We start from the raw sequence: 16133 nt of genomic DNA, 5'->3' as shown, positions 1-16133 counted from the left end.
CCAATTAGCATTAGCATCTTATTAGCAGGAGATGCTAAGCAACTAAAAAGTATTCAAGATGCACATTTTTTATTTCATGTATTTTAATCAAAGCTAACATCTAAATAACATGTTGATTGTGGTACATTTGTACTTCAGTCTTTTATCATTCTTATATATTTATATTTATTTATATATATATATATATATATATATATATATATATATATATATATATATATAAAACATGTTTGATCTGACAGTCTATTGAAGAATGTCTATATAGTAATCTCTGAGAAAGTATCACTTTTTTGGTAACGTTTTGTAAAGGCACCTTCGTGTAGCGTAAGCCTAAAGTTGTCACTTCCTGTCTCAGCCTGTGGTTTTTGTACCATGAGCATTAATCACAGTGTAGCAGGATGTGAGTATATGTGTGTATTTCACCTGCACTTTGTAAGATCTGCCGTCGCTGGCCTCCTGTGCACCGTTTATGCACACAGTGAAGATTAAGGTGTGATGGCGTCTCCAACAGAGGTTCCCTTTTGCCTAAAAGGTAAAAAGCTTTGCTATTGCTTTTTAATGATTGTTAGTTTTACAGTATTTATAGACATGGTGTCACTGATGTAGCATCAGTTCAAGTTGGTAATTTATTTCTTTTATCTGGTAACTTTAATAAAGTAATTTTTATATATATATATATGTGTGTGTGTGTGTGTGTGTCAGATGGCATCATCCAACTGCTGAAACCTCAGAGGATCCAGTTTATGAGGTTTGTGCAACTCAACCAGTCCAGGGATCGCTCAGAAGGCAGAGTCCTTGTAAGTCTACCTTTAATATTCAGCAATATACTTATGTTGAGGGAATAGTGGTATTCTTCCACATTGAAAGAGAACTAGTGTTGGAGTTTTCTGTACAGGGTACTTTAGGTGTAATTAGTTTCATGTATCCTATTAACTGTTTGTGCTAATATATTTGGTGTATTTTTCTATACATAATGTATTCAAAAGCTACTGATCTTACATGCATTCAGTGGTGTATTACTCTGTGTCTATTTTGCTGTTTTGTTTTAGCTAGAAAGCTAAAGTTAGCTGGCTCATGGCTAATGCTGACTGTTTCATGTTTGAAACTCTGCTGGTTGAGGGAATGATATGGGAACGTTATCCTGCAGCTTTAATATACACCCTAGTTTTTCACATTTAGACCCCAAGTGAACTGTAATTTACAGCCATAGAGTTCTTTTTAGTTTATCTGTTTAGTTTATCTGTTTAGTTTTAATGAACTAATGACAGTGAAAACGATAGTGATTAGATATTGTAGCCAATATGTAGTTGTTTATTATTATTTAGACACAGCACCTTGCATAAGTATTCACCTTCTTCAGACTTTCCACATCTTAAAAATAAAATTACTGCCGGGATCTGAAAATAATCCATTTAAAATAAATCTTTAACATCCTGCAGCTTACTATTCAATCCACTGAATATATTATTTTTCAATCCACATACATATTTTAAAAATGGCACAACCAAGATCTTGCGTATAGGAGGCTGACAACCAAATATTAGCAATTAGATAAGGAGTGTGCTAGTAAAAAAAAAAAAAAAAAAGCCATCGGTAACTCTTAAAAACTGGGTTTTAGAGCAGTTAGAAGAAAGTCATAATGGAAGAAAGCATCATATCCTCTTTTACCAAATGCATAGAGTGCAAAAAAAGTGCAAAATGTGCCAGAAACCTAACATCACTCATCACTCTGAGAACTACCATTTCCACGGTGAGGCACTGTGGTGGTTGCATCATGCTGCCCTGTAACCTGTACTAATCCACACCCATAGAAAATGACATAATGTGGCTATCTGTGTATGGCTTGAGTACATTCCCCATCAAACATTAATCTGAAAAACCTTATGAAAATTGATATGAATGGACTAATGGACATGAAATCTAAAAATTCTCCAGAGATAGTTGGGTTTGTGGCAACAGTGGTTGGGAATATTGACAGGGTTGAGTGTAAGATGGATGGAGCCAAATACAGGGCAATCAAAGAAGAAAACCTGTTCTGCTCTGCTCTGACCACAAATCTGAATGATAATCTGTGGCACAACTTGACAATAGCTGAAACGTCACAATGAAATGTCAGATTGAACACAGGTGTTCAAAATTAATGGATTAAATATGGATAATACATGTGAGTTAAACAGGGACGGTTATATATCAGGCATGAGATTTTGACGTATGAGGGATAAGCCCTATTTTTCACCATCTGTGTGAACCACACTGTTCTGCAGTTGTTGAGCTGTCAATCCACCAGCAGATGGAGCTCTGTCCAATCATTACATTATGGTTCTCTCTCTCTCCATCTCTGACAGGTAATGACACAGTGGAGAGCTACTGTATTTCTCAACAAGCAGCCAGTGAAGGTGAGAAAGAGAGCAATCCTGACAAAAGCAATGATAACATTTGGGCTTGAATCCCATTTGTAAACAAACCAAACCAATACCAACATCATGCAACAATACACACACACACACACACACACACACACACACACACACACACACACACACACACACACACACACACACACACACAAAGTGAGACTCAATAGCAAATAAACTATACATACAATTATGGAGGAAATATGAAGTTATGTATAGACATATTTGGACTACGACTGTCATGTTCGTAATGTTTAATTATACAATTCTATTTGTATAGCACTTTGAACTCTGGACATTGTAGCAAAGCAGAGTTAGAGTAATATATAAATTCAGGATAATGATTATACATTTTTAGACCTAATAAGCAAGCCAGAGGTGATGGTGGCAAGGAAATCACCCCTAAGGTGATATGAGGAAGAAACAGACTCAAAAGGGAACTCAACCTCATCGGGGTAACACTGGAGGGTGGGATAAAACAAAAAACAAAATTCATCTATAAATGTGTATTAAATGGTCAAAAAGTGCAATTGTGTGACCAGAAGATTCATTTATGTCTGTCTGATAAACCACAAACTCCATCCAGAGTTACTATGTAATCAGAGAGGTTACTACACATTATGTATATGCAACAGGGACAAAATTAACTGGCTAACTAATGTAATAGCTAAAATAATAGGGACAAATTGAAGGAAAAACATACACTGTGTCACAGTAAGTAGTTGAGTCTGCAATGCACCTTGGAAGGTTTCTGAATCTGTGCTTACAATCGATATTATATAGATACTAGAAGTTATATATCAACAAATAATAGAGGCAACACAACTAGATAAATCAGAATCAGAATTAGAATCAGGTTTATTGGCCAAGTTTGTTGACACACACAAGGAATTTGGTTTGCACATATCTGCAGCTATCTAATCAGCCGATCAAGTGGAAACAGATCAATTTCAAAATCATCATGCACATTAAGATTAAGAGCTTCAGTTAATGCTGACCATCAAACATCAGAAGGAAGAAAAAGCATGATCTCTATGACTTGATGTTGGTATCAAATGGGCTTATTTGAGTATTTCAGAAACTGCTGATCCGTTTCACACATAACGGTTTTTGATGATTTGATGTGAAGCACCTTGTTGAAGAAAGAGATAGAGCATGACCAGAGTGGTGTAAGCTGGCAGGAAATCCACAGTCTTGCTTGATTCTCATTATCAAAGTTTATAAGTTAACATGTCATATACTATTAGCCATGGAATAAGTTTATTATACTTTTGCTAAAAGGCGTGTTGAATTTAGGAGACAAATTCAACAACAAATTCAATTCTACTCTCCTGATACTCTGCTGTGAAGGGATTGTCTAAAGTCTAATCTTGCCAAATCTGGTTTACCCATGTACATACTGTAGTCAGAGATTTTTTCAGTAATACCCTCTGATTTGGTTAATAAAGTCAAAGTAGTGAATTCAGGAGTTCTGCATCATCACTTGAACAAATTCCTTGGCCTCATGAATCCATTTAGTATCAATGCTTTGTGGCATTTTTGCTGCTACATCCAGGTTTATGATATGCACATAAACAATTAAAAAATTTTTTTGCCTGTGAATCAATACAGAATATTGTGTACTTTATTTGCTATTTGCTATATAATAGTATTTTCTTCTGTACGAGACTGATGAAATAGTCCTGTTGTATCTGTTGTAAAATGCCATTGACCTAAACAGTTTTACTGGGTAGGAATGAGGATGTGGTGCCAAGAGTAATGCAGTAAACCTAAGCAAAGCTCCCATGACATTGAGTGAATAAACACAGCAGGCACACAGCAAACACTAAAACTCTATCATTTATCTTGTGTTAGCTGAAAGTGTACAAGAAGAACATAAAACTTGCTGGAGTACAACGTCATGTTTAGATGATGAATGATAAAGCAAGACTAATGAATAATGCTGGGGTTGAGATATGTGTGAAAAATGTTGAAAGGAAGCGGAAGTATGTTTAGGTGGTCTCTAAACCCAGTTTCTGTATTTGAGTTTCATCTATTGACCTTATTCCTAAACCCTGCCTTCCTTCTTCCGCAACACACACACACACACACACACACACACACACACACACACACACACACACACACACACACACACACACACACACACACACACACACACACACAGTTATTAATTAACTTATTCTTCTTGATGTATTTTGAGTGTGTATATGTGTTGATGTCTGGCAGCGTATGTAATGCTGACTATAGTAAAATGTCTGGCCGTAGGTGGAGAGCTCCTTCAGCTATTTAGAGATCTATGCCATCAACATTGAGAGTCACGATCAGGTAAATGCTCATTTTTTCCTCTAGCTTTTCCCCACCACTTTGTCTCACAGCTAGCATACCATCAGGTATTGTCATTTTGTGCGTGAATGTTTGTGTGACTGTTTGATGTCTTAACACTCTGGCCTAGTATATTTATAGATATCCTGTTTCCCACACAATGAACAAAAACCTGTTAGTAAGAAATTACTCATATGTCCATGTTTCCTGTTAATATCTAGGATGATGCTTGAGTACATATTATTTTAGAAAGCATATGTGTACTTTTGGCTATTGCACACCTTACATGAAACTCATGTTAACACCGTGAATGCTATATTCATGGATTTTCTGATATATGCTGTATTTATATAAGCTATATACAGTGGGAATGTTATACATAGTGTTAGACCCACTTTCCTAAATCTACAAATGGTCTAAAGCGGATTATTTGATACTTTTGTGAAGCCAAGAACAAAAGCGAGGTAAGTAAAAATACACTCAGTGGTACACACTAGAGACTAAGGGCTGAACATTTTCTAGCCCAGACTGTAGACAAACAGAATGTATTTGTAAGTCAAGTGAATACACAAATTCCCCCTACATAGTGTGTATTTTAATTTATTTAAGCACATTTCACTTTAAATTCCTTTGGAGGAGAAGCTAGAATATGCAAATATCTGGCAACCAAAGTATGAATTACACAAAGTGAGAAAAATAAAAAATTGTGTGGTTTGAATGAAGGAACTGGATAATGACAAGTGCAGTTTGGTTGTTTACTTGCTATTCAAAAGAGACTTTTCATCTACAGACTAGATTTAAACATTGGACACCGCAAACAAGCAAATCTGTTTTTCAGTGAATCTGTCCTTATGGTTTATAGTTTTATGCCTATAATAAGAACTCATGCTTTATGCCTATAAACTCATAGTTTTATGCCTATAATAAGAACACTACAAAATAATGCTGTATAATATAAAATATAATGTTTAGCATTGCTATATTTCTCTGTTACTCTTACTGTGTTGTGCATATGTATAGGTAATAAACTACGTTAGCATACGATACTGTTTTTTATGCTTGATTGAAGGATCACGTCTATCCTTTATTGGCCTATCTCAGGAGACGTGTTTCTAATGTTTATTTGTAATTACCTTACACAATGCAACAATATGTGCTCTTTTGACACAGCTGTTTAGAATGATCTAAAATATATTCAAAGCACACATAGTGGCCAGCTTAGTAAACATGCCTTTTCATCCACTAAAGACCTGGTAGTTAGAGGATTCGGGTTGTTATGTTAGAGTAATTATTATTGTTGTGACTGTTGCCTGTGGAGGTTACTCATAATTAGGACATAATCATACATTTCTACCACCAATCTGTATTCATATTTACATATTTATATTTATTCATATGCTTTCTTCCCTATCACATCTGTTTAGTTAATTCAGAAATTTGGATTTAAAACAGCTGAAAAGTATTGGGCTTCTCTATAGTAATTAAAATAGAAATTTGAGCTTGCTTCAGCTATATCATGTTTAAGCTGAATGTTTATGCTTATCAATACATATGCAGAAGTGTGTGAAACTTATTTCTGCTAAAATGACGCATTACATTACAGCAGAGTACATGTGAAATCCAGGCTGCTTTGTTAGCAAAAGGGGAAATGTTTTAAATGTAAGGAGTCTTTTTCCTCTTCACTTAGTTTCAGTGTGTTAGTTTACAGTGGAGTGTGTGTGCGTTGGTTTGTGGTGTGTCATTATGATCTGTGTAGACACACCTCCCAGGATCTCTTTGCTCTCTGGCCTCAAGAAAATCTCTCACTGATCTTCTGTTCTCCTTTCCTTTAACTGTGTTTCTTTACATGTTTCTGAACCTGTTCTCTAACTAACCAATAGACTGCGATTAGGGTTCAGAGTTAATTGCAAGACATATGCAAGATTTTCTCTTACGTCGTTTTTCGTCCTGTGTGTATTTGATATATATCAGGTGACTATTGAAACACATAGACAGACTTATTCTCTCAGCCTGATGTCATTGGAGGATCTGGAGGCTGTGGTCTGTCATGTGGCAGCCTCACTTAAGAAAATCTTCCCAGATTCATCACCAGGGTAAGTATTTAACCAGCCTGCAAACATTGTCAGGCACTCAGAAGTTTTGTATTACTTTGTAGTGTTGAGGAAATCATAAAATACAGAACCTACGCAGTCAGTTTTAATGATGCTGTTTGTATTACAGAACATTTAATTTTTTAATCTATATTACTTATGATCCTTTGCTTCAATTTGTTCTGTTAATTCTGAAAATCAATTCATTCTTCCATCACTTCCTTCAGATTGAAAACGATGACCTTTAGCTTTTAGTGGCAGCCAGTGCTTTTAAATTGCACTAGTGGTCATGAGTGATAATAACAGTTATTATAAAATGCTAAGGTTTATTTTTCATCTAGTTACCCAAACTGTTGTTTAGAAAGATAGAAAATATGTTCAAAGCAAACAAAGTGGCTAGCTTAGTAGACATTTGTCCATTAAAGAACCGGTGCCTGTTTGTCCATTAAAGAACCGGTGTTTGTAAGACTTGTTTTTAAAGTTTAATGTCAGAGTAATTATTATTGTTGTGACTATTGCTTGTGAAGATTACTCATACCTGAGAAGGACTCAAATAGTCGTACTGTTTTAGCACTAATAATTCTAACACTAATTCTAACAATAATAATAACTGTTAATTGTTAAAATCACTTCCAACACTTCCTCCAGATGGAAATTGATGACCTTTTAGTGTCAGCCAGTGCTTGTAAAATGCACTAGTGGTCATGAGTAATGATAACAGTTATTCAAATCTGTGGCTGGATAAACACTTGTGTCTTTAAGAAGAAAAAGAAAACAACAGCAGTGCCCCAGTTTGGAAAGTATGAATAAATAAGCCTTAGTGACTCATACTGAGACTAGCAACAGCATTTCCTGCATTTATGAGGATGATATTTTGGAGATCATTTTTTTCTTTCTTTCTCTCTTTGTTAGGAAATTATTAAAGAAAATTCCTCCTGATCTTCATGAGAGGTTATGGGGTCTGACCTCAAGAGTTGAAGAGCAGTTGAATGGAGCACAGAGGCCATGTGGTGTGTAGCATCATCATTTTAATAATAGACTATATCGTTGTAGTGTTGACAGATTTACAGTATTTTTAAATGTGCTTGAGATTATATAGCCCTCAAATGCCTCCTGGAGGTGTTTTCAATTCTCAGATAATGAAGTATTTCTAGTAATATTACATAATCTCCTTAATGGCTTAACTCATTGTCCTACAGTGTTTATGTTTTTGTAATTGCTGGCTTTGTTCTGGTGGGTTGCTGTAGGGGGATTCTCAGACACATACGCCGCACTATGCGACTTCAACGACTTCCCATGTCGCGAGGAAGTCCAGTGGGTCAGAATGCATCATTAGTAACGTTCAAGATTGTTAAAACATAATTATGCCTGATAGCTCAGAACTTTGTCCTTAATGAACCTTACCTTTGCTGTGTAGGACGTAGACAATATCTACCATGTTCAGAATTGTCGGGAATTCAACCTTCTGGACTTCAGTCATTTAGAGAGCAGGTAAGTGGCACGTGTAAGAAAACACTTTTTTTCTAAATTAATCCTACTCTGTTAGCTTGATTTTTTTATATATTTGCATTAATGTTTCATTCACTGTGATTCTTTCATTTAGAGATCTGGCATTGGCTGTAGGTGCTCTGTCCTTCAACCAGTGGTTCAACAAGATCTACAGCAAAGATTTTAAACTGGTACAAACTGGCAGACATTTAAAACATACAGAAATGTATCTAGCTTTGTTCTTTTCTAACTGCAGTATGTTGAGTTTATTGGTTGGTTTGTTTGGTCAGAGAGATAGCAATCATGAACAGAAAGTAAGAAATGTTCCAACTCTGTGTGTTAGCTTGACTCACTGTTAGACTGAAGTCTTTTTCCTCTTTCCATTGTGTGTGTGTGTGTGTGTGTGTGTGTGTGTGTGTGTGTGTGTGTGTGTGTGTGTGTGTGTTTATAGACACTAGATGTTCAGGAGCAGGTGCTTTACCTCATTAGTCGGTCCACGGCTCTGCAGGAGCTAAGCCTGGAGGCCAGTGGACTTAAAGTGTGAGTGCAATCTGGCTTCCCTGCAAAAACACCGACTAACACTAAACACCAGTTACTATTTTGCAGACTGAAAAATATCTCATCTCTTATCTTGTCATTTTTGTCTTATATAGAGCTTTCACTGATGGAAAATATATAACTGCTTTCATTTAACAATCTGATAAAGCAGATGACATTTTCTCAGTGAAATATCTTAGTATTTCCATCACAATATAGCATTTTAACAGAAATATATAAATAAAAAAGCAAGCTTCAAGAAAACATCTAAGAGTAACACAGTATATTGAGGATTATATTATAATGAAGCTGACAGTCATGGATATTGTGACTGGTTAAATGACATATATAAATTAACATCTTTCCAAAGATGCCAGTTAAATACTGTTGGTTTCAGTTGTGTGAATGTGTAATGATTATGAACCCAACTATTCCACTGTGCTAATAATTTTGATAAAGGCTCAGATTATTTTACTAAATTATTAATAATTTTATTAAATTTACTATCAATTATTATTAACTGTCTGATTAAAGTTTTATCAACTGAGTAACTGCTACAATTTCTGTCATTTAATACCTGGCCTTTGGTCACACTTTAGTCATTCTGTGCACACAAACTTGTTCAGTTTGCCTCAACAGTACTGTGTCTTTTTCACCTTTAGGTAATAACAAGGACAATGGGTCACATTTTTTGGTAAATCAGGGCCTGGCTATGGTTAAAAATGAAAATTATAGTTTCAAACTGTTCCTACTTGATTCTGATTTTTAAATGAATAATTATTAACCAGGATATTTGAACCCTTTTCTCTCTATGAATGATACTTTAGGGATTTTGCTACGAAGATGGCTTGTTCTCTTCATGAGCAACCTTCCTCTGCACTGCGTGCCATCAATCTGTCATCTAATCCTATCGAGGATAAAGGTGCTTGTGTTTTTTGTTTTGTTTTTGTTTTGCCCAGGATCAGTTTGTAATTTGTGTCTACACACTCTCATGAACGAGGAGGTCATCAGCATTGAATGCAAGCATAGCAGCAGTTTGTACATGAATAGTTTTAGTGATACTTGTCCATGATAGTGTATGTTGTCTCTGACTGTTACAATAATGGAAATTATAATTCTGGTAATTTTCCTTATTTCTTCTCCTCCCTATATTTCTCTTATTACTCAGGTATATTGGCACTCAGTCAGAGTTGGGCCCGACTGTCTCACGGTCTCAGCCAACTCTATCTTTCTAAGATCTCTCTCACTCCTAAAGGTACTTTACAAAGCTTTCATGCAACTCCCATGCAACGTTTTGCCAACAAAAGCAAAGCCAATAAAGTGTTCTTTATAGGAGATTAAAAACAATCAAAAAATTATACATCTTTGCAGATTACTTCTCTGAATAGAATACACTGAATGATTAGACAGTTTACATACTGGTGATAAATTTCAGATCAAACCTATGATGCTTTGATATACAGAAGTATAATAAAGTCCTGTTTGAGGTTTTCACATCCTTCTCTCTGGCTATCCATTAGGACTGGGAAGTATCGCTCATGTGCTGAACCAGAATAAATCTTTCTCAAAATCACTTACACATCTGGACCTGAGTGGGAATTCAGGATGTCTGGCTACAGAGGACGCTGTGGTAAGAAACAAAGACATAGAGGTTAAAGGAATCCTTTAAAATAAACAGACGAATTAAAGGAGATGACTGCAGGCTATTGGTCAGTTATTTAGGAGGAACAGATAAGTTGATGAAATGTAAAAGGTGAAAGATATTAAGGAAAGAGAAAATGCAATATTATTAGGTAATATAAAGTAATTTTAATACTTTTTGTGTTGCACTGACTATATTGAATATATTAAAAAACATGTCTATGAACCATATACTGTACATGGTGTCAGTGAATTAAATAATCTGTATGCGCACAGTATATGAGATCTGGCCTTCTTTTCTTCTAGGGTCTCTTTAAGTTCCTGTCAGCCCCCAACATTGTGTCACATCTTGACCTCAGTTCTACCGACTGCCCTTTGGACACTGTGAGTAAAATCTCACTTCATAATCTTTTGTGCCTCAACATTCTGTAGAGCCACATGTTGACCGCATAGCTTCTTTTCATGTCACAAAGAGGGCTAGGTGGCAGTTACGATTAAATATTATTTAGGTTAAATACAATTCTAGGTTTTTAACATTTCACATTACATGCATTTCACATTAAAAATTAATCCTGGGTGATCATAATCTGATGTCTCACATTGTACATTCCTAATATCATGCATTATCGTATGTATTTTTATATTTGCAGTGTCATTAACCATGACTGGATAAGTACTGCACATGATTGATTAAAATAAGATCTTGCCTTTCACTTTAGCATCAGTGCCCTTTATCTCAATCTGACTGCAGAAAGCGGCACTAAGCCAATTTCTAATTAACATTTATGAAGCCTTCCTAACACATAGCTAAACAATACAGCTATAACAAAACAGTTCAACATGAATAAGTAAAACAAAACTATATTCATATATACTCTCATATCTATAAAGCCATATCCCCAAACAACAAATGTGTATAAACTATGTGTCTCTAATTTTTATTGGTGTTCTCTCTCTCTCTCTCTCTCTCTCTCTCTCTCTCTCTCTCTCTCTCTCTCTCTCTCTCTCTCTCTCTCTCTCTCTCTCTCTCTGTCTCTCTCTAGCTCTTTGTGTCTCTCTCTGCTGGTTGCTGCACTACTTTAACCTACCTCAACCTCTCCAGGAACACATTCTCCCATAGGTAAGGAAAGCTAGAAAGCGTTACCACACATACAGAACAGTCTTGTTCTCTAAGTAGACTGACCTATCACAGAAGTAAATGTAGATGAATGGTTGTTTATTGTGTGTTATGAATACATGCTAAAGCAGGATGTCTGTTGTAGGAAGGTAAGGGAGGTAACACGAAGTGTGAGAGACTTTTTCACAAGGAGCATGGAGCTGAAGTATGTTGGATTGTCTGGGACTCGACTACTTCCAGAAGCCCTGAGGTACCAGCTACAGTTGTATGCAAAAGTTTAGGAACCCCTGACAATTTCCATGATTTTCATTTATAAATATTTGGGTGGTTGGATCAGCAATTTCATCTTGATCTATCATATAACTGAAGGTCACAGTAATATTTCAGTAGTGAAATGAGGTTTATTGGATTAACAGAAAATGTGCAATATGCATCAAAACAAAATTAGCCAGGTGCATACATTTGGGCACCCTTGCCATTTTGTTGATTTGAATACCTGTAACTACTTAGCACTGATTAAATGGAACACACAATTGGTTTGTTGAGCTCTTTAAGCCTTGAACTTCATAGACAGGTGCATCCAATCCTGAGAAAAGGTCATTAAAGGCAGAGTCTCTGTTGTTTAAAAGCCAATGTCGACATTTGAAATCACCAAAACAAACAAAAAAAACCCTGTATTGATAGCACCGCCCACACATACATACGTAACCCAGGCAACTAATGGAAGAAATGTCTTTATCATAGCTGAAGGGAAGAACAATACGATTGCAGATAAACAAAGAAGCAAAAATGACACACAAGCATAATCATACAAAGGCATATATTAGTTCTGTGTAACAAAGCAAAACCAACGTTACTCACCTATCGAGAAGGAAAAAAGCGCCTCGGCGTCTTAAGTAAAGTTGGCCGCATATTCACAGATTCGAGTTTCCCAAGTCAATAACTCCTGAGCTAAACACTGTTACTACACAAAATGAGGTTACTACGATAAAAAAGAGGTGTTATTTGTGTAGTAACAGCGTTTAGCTCAGGAGTTGTTGACTCTGGAAACTCCAATCTGTGAATATGTGGCCAACTTCCTGCTCCTTCAGTTCTCTCCAGTGCTGGAAAGCTGATCCTATATTAACACGGGTCCTACTCCTTGCCTTATCGTAAGCCTTTCTTCGCTTTCTTTCTTTGTTTTTATCCTCCATATCAATGTTAAAATCACTTTCTTCTAATGTCACACATGCACACTGAACACTCTCCGCCGCATGTTGACAAGCCCCTCCCCTTTATGCTCATTGGCTGAACGTTTGTTTTGATTTTTGTTTTGATTTTTGTTTATTATTCGGCCCGACCAAATCAGAGACCCTGCCTTTAAGGTGGCCAATTGCAAGCTGTTGTTCTCTTTGACTCTCTTCTAAAGAGTGGCAACATGGAGGCCTCAAAACATGGTGGCAAAAGAACACAGCATTCCAAGAAAACACTTGCTACCCACAGTAAAATTTGGTGGAGGTTCCATCATGCTGTGGGGCTGTGTGGCCAGTGCCGGTACTGGGAATCTGGTTAAAGTTGAGGGTCGCATGGATTCCACTCAATATCAGTCACAAAGTTATGCCGGAGCTGGATATTTCAACAAGACAACGACCCAAAACACTCCTCAAAATCTACTCGGGCATTTATGCAGAGGAACAAGTACAATGTTCTGGAATGGCCATCCCAGTCCCCAGACCTGAATATCATTGAACATCTGTGGGGTGATTTGAAGCCATGCTCGGCAACCATCAAACATAACTGAACTGGAGATGTTTTGTAAGGAGGAATGGTCCAAAATACATTCATCCAGAATTCAGACACTCATTACAGGCTATAGGAAGCGTCTAGAGGCTGTTATTTCTGCTAAAGGAGGCTCTACTAAATATTGATGTGATTTTTCTGTTGGAATGCCCAAATTTATGCACCTGTCTAATTTTGTTTTGATGCATATTGCACATTTTCTGTTAATCCAATAAACTCATTTCACTACTGAAATATTACTGTAACCTTCAGTTATATGACAGATCAAAATGAAATTGCTGATCCAACCACCCAAATATTTATAAATGAAAATCATGGAAATTGTCAGGGGTTTCTAAACTTTTGCATACAACTGTATATTAAGGCTATTATTACAACCTGTTTCTAGGGTTATAACACTCTATCTATCTATCTATCTATCTTTCTTTCTTTCTTTCTTTCTTTCTTTCTTTTTTTTCTTTCTTTCGTTCTTTCTTTCTTTCGTTCTTTCTTTCTTAAGATTAAATTACATATGTTCTATACCACTATGCAAATGCAGGTGAATGAGCATTAAACAACACAATGGCAAGCAATCCAAAACAGCAGGCAGAATTGAAGTTAGCAAACAGGCGATCAGCAGACAATATGGGTCAAGCAATCTATACTGTAGGTAATGAGGCACACAAAAAAGGGTCAAACCTCTGGAGTATTAACAAAGAAAAATTATGATTGTCCTGGTCTTACCCCTGGGATGAGGGCCAGGACAGTCAGGATGACTCATGACTTGCGTGAAAGTCTTGAATCAGGCTGGGGTCAAGGATTTTGTTTGTTGGATCTCTGGAACTCATGGAACATTGATCCATGGGCCTATTACCCAAATTAATGAGCTATTTTAGTGCTCATTTTAGTGTTGTGCATTAAGTATTCACTTTGTTTGTTATGTGGGTTGTCCCTCAATATCGAGGGGGTGGTGGTAGCGTTGCAGCAGGCAGGTTAGTAGCAAGAGGGCTTGGCGTGTCTGGTTTGAGATTGGAGATGTCAAAAGAAGGGGCCACACACTAGTAACGTGGAATGTCCTACCTATAAGTTACCTCACTGACCTGTTTACATAGTCTGAATGACCTGATGTACTGGGACTGTTTCTTGCATTGAAATTGACAAAGGTCAGGGATGGGCGGTGAGCCAAACTCTGTTGCCAAATCAGAAAGACACAGGTGAAGATTCTTCTGTGGCAGTGGTAGAGGGGAGACTAAGAAGTGTAATAAAGGACAAAGAATGGAACTAGAATGGTGGTATTACTTTGGGACAGATCAGCGAGAAAATCAGTGGTGAGGTGGGAATAAGGACATTGAGGTGTGGACAGGGTTGTAGGGAATTTGGAGTGAGTAAGAGCAATGCAGAAGGTGGCAGCATAGTATATGTCCAAGGCCATGTTGGGCCTTCAGTACCTATCTCACTCAGCAACTGGAAGGTCCATTGAATGAGTTACTAGTGGAGAAGGAAGTGTGCAGAAGGACAGACAGTACATTTGTTGCTGATGAACTTAACCACTGACTTAATCCAGTTGCCAGTGGACAGTTCCCACTACAGAGTTGGGGGTATGGATTAGCTCTTCAAGGTCAGGTTGAGTATTCATAGAGCTAGGGTGATAGGACAAGGTGAACTTGGCAGCAAGTGTAAAATAGAGATGAGTGGGCTTTTCGTGGGTTCATTCGAGGCATTTCTAATATTCTTGTTTTTTTTTTTGCATTCTGTGAAGCTCATAAATGGGTGTTCTAGCCCTCAAGCCAATCTAGGCACTCCTACAATGCCAATTTGACAGCCAGTAATACATTCAGCTGTTGACAGCTTTTGGTGAAAAAAGACAACTAGATGGAGCTCGTGCTTTTCCCCAAAATGCTATGACTGGGCATCCCCTACCCCTGTTTCTGAGGTGTCTACCTCCACAATTAAAAGCCTTGATGGGTTACACTGCTTGAAGATGGGGAAATGTGGTGAACACAACTTAGGTTAGATGAGGACAGCTTGGCTTCTGGGTTTCTTAAGTGCTTGCGCCCTCCAGGAGCAGTGATATTTGGCAATGGGGGAGGAGAAATTTGAAATTAAGGAAGTGTATCAGGGCAGTTCACCTCCACTGCAATCTTGGCTTGGTCCATGGCCTGTCCATTTGAGATAAAGATATAGCCCATGAATTAGATCTGGCTGTGCTCTAGTAAAACTTACATTTCTTCCCCTTCATGTACAGCTGGTGTTGCAGGAGACTCTGAAGGACATGGCTGAAATGGGATGCAAGGGGGGGGGGGGGGTACTACATTGTCGTCAATGTACATGACCTCACATTTTCCCAGCACCTCCCTCAGCAGATCATTAATGATGTACTGGAACTCAGAGGGGGCACTAGAGAGTAGATATGGCTTGACACAGTGTTTAGAGTGGTAACTTGAGGTGGCTTTCCACTGATCACCTTCAGGGATATGCACTAGCTTGTAGACATTAAGAGGCTGAGAAAATTTATGTTTATGGCATGTGGCAGATGCCCTTATCCAGAGCGATGTACAACAGTGCTTTGAAGCCTCTGTGAATACACATCAACACTAGTTTAGTAGGTCACAGACTTAGGATCAGCCTAAAGAGCACGGTTGTTCCAGGTGGCAGATACAAGTGGAAGAAGGTAACAGTATTTGACAGTGCACTCTTGAAACCCCTATAATCTATGAAGTGTCTGAGGCAAGCCCCTTTTTTGCACACAAAGGAGAAGCCCGC

General features: G+C 37.3%; 1 protein-coding gene across 3 annotated transcripts in view; it reads left to right on the top strand.

Annotated features, from left to right (window-relative positions):
- Positions 1-376: 376 nt before the first annotated feature.
- carmil2 (capping protein regulator and myosin 1 linker 2) overlaps positions 377-16133 on the top strand; it is a 47813-nt gene continuing 32056 nt past the window's right edge. For 2 of the 3 annotated variants that reach the window (XM_047822157.1, XM_027161346.2), the window contains exons 1-16: positions 379-532; positions 703-797; positions 2346-2396; positions 4683-4742; positions 6711-6832; positions 7742-7839; positions 8077-8147; positions 8247-8320; positions 8433-8508; positions 8769-8857; positions 9682-9776; positions 10023-10109; positions 10375-10484; positions 10802-10879; positions 11539-11615; positions 11758-11862. In XM_047822157.1, coding sequence (XP_047678113.1) covers positions 496-532; positions 703-797; positions 2346-2396; positions 4683-4742; positions 6711-6832; positions 7742-7839; positions 8077-8147; positions 8247-8320; positions 8433-8508; positions 8769-8857; positions 9682-9776; positions 10023-10109; positions 10375-10484; positions 10802-10879; positions 11539-11615; positions 11758-11862 — 1325 coding nt within the window. In that variant the 5' untranslated portion in view covers positions 379-495. Of the gene's footprint in view, positions 533-702; positions 798-2345; positions 2397-4682; positions 4743-6710; positions 6833-7741; positions 7840-8076; positions 8148-8246; positions 8321-8432; positions 8509-8768; positions 8858-9681; positions 9777-10022; positions 10110-10374; positions 10485-10801; positions 10880-11538; positions 11616-11757; positions 11863-16133 lie in introns of all 3 variants that reach the window. The other variant, XM_027161347.2, reaches the window with a different exon arrangement.

This window comes from Tachysurus fulvidraco, chromosome 13 (genome assembly GCF_022655615.1).
Source record: "Tachysurus fulvidraco isolate hzauxx_2018 chromosome 13, HZAU_PFXX_2.0, whole genome shotgun sequence".
Classification (NCBI taxonomy): Eukaryota; Metazoa; Chordata; class Actinopteri; order Siluriformes; family Bagridae; genus Tachysurus; species Tachysurus fulvidraco.
Note: the sequence above shows the minus strand (reverse complement) of the source record. Positions and strands in the feature narration are given on the sequence as shown.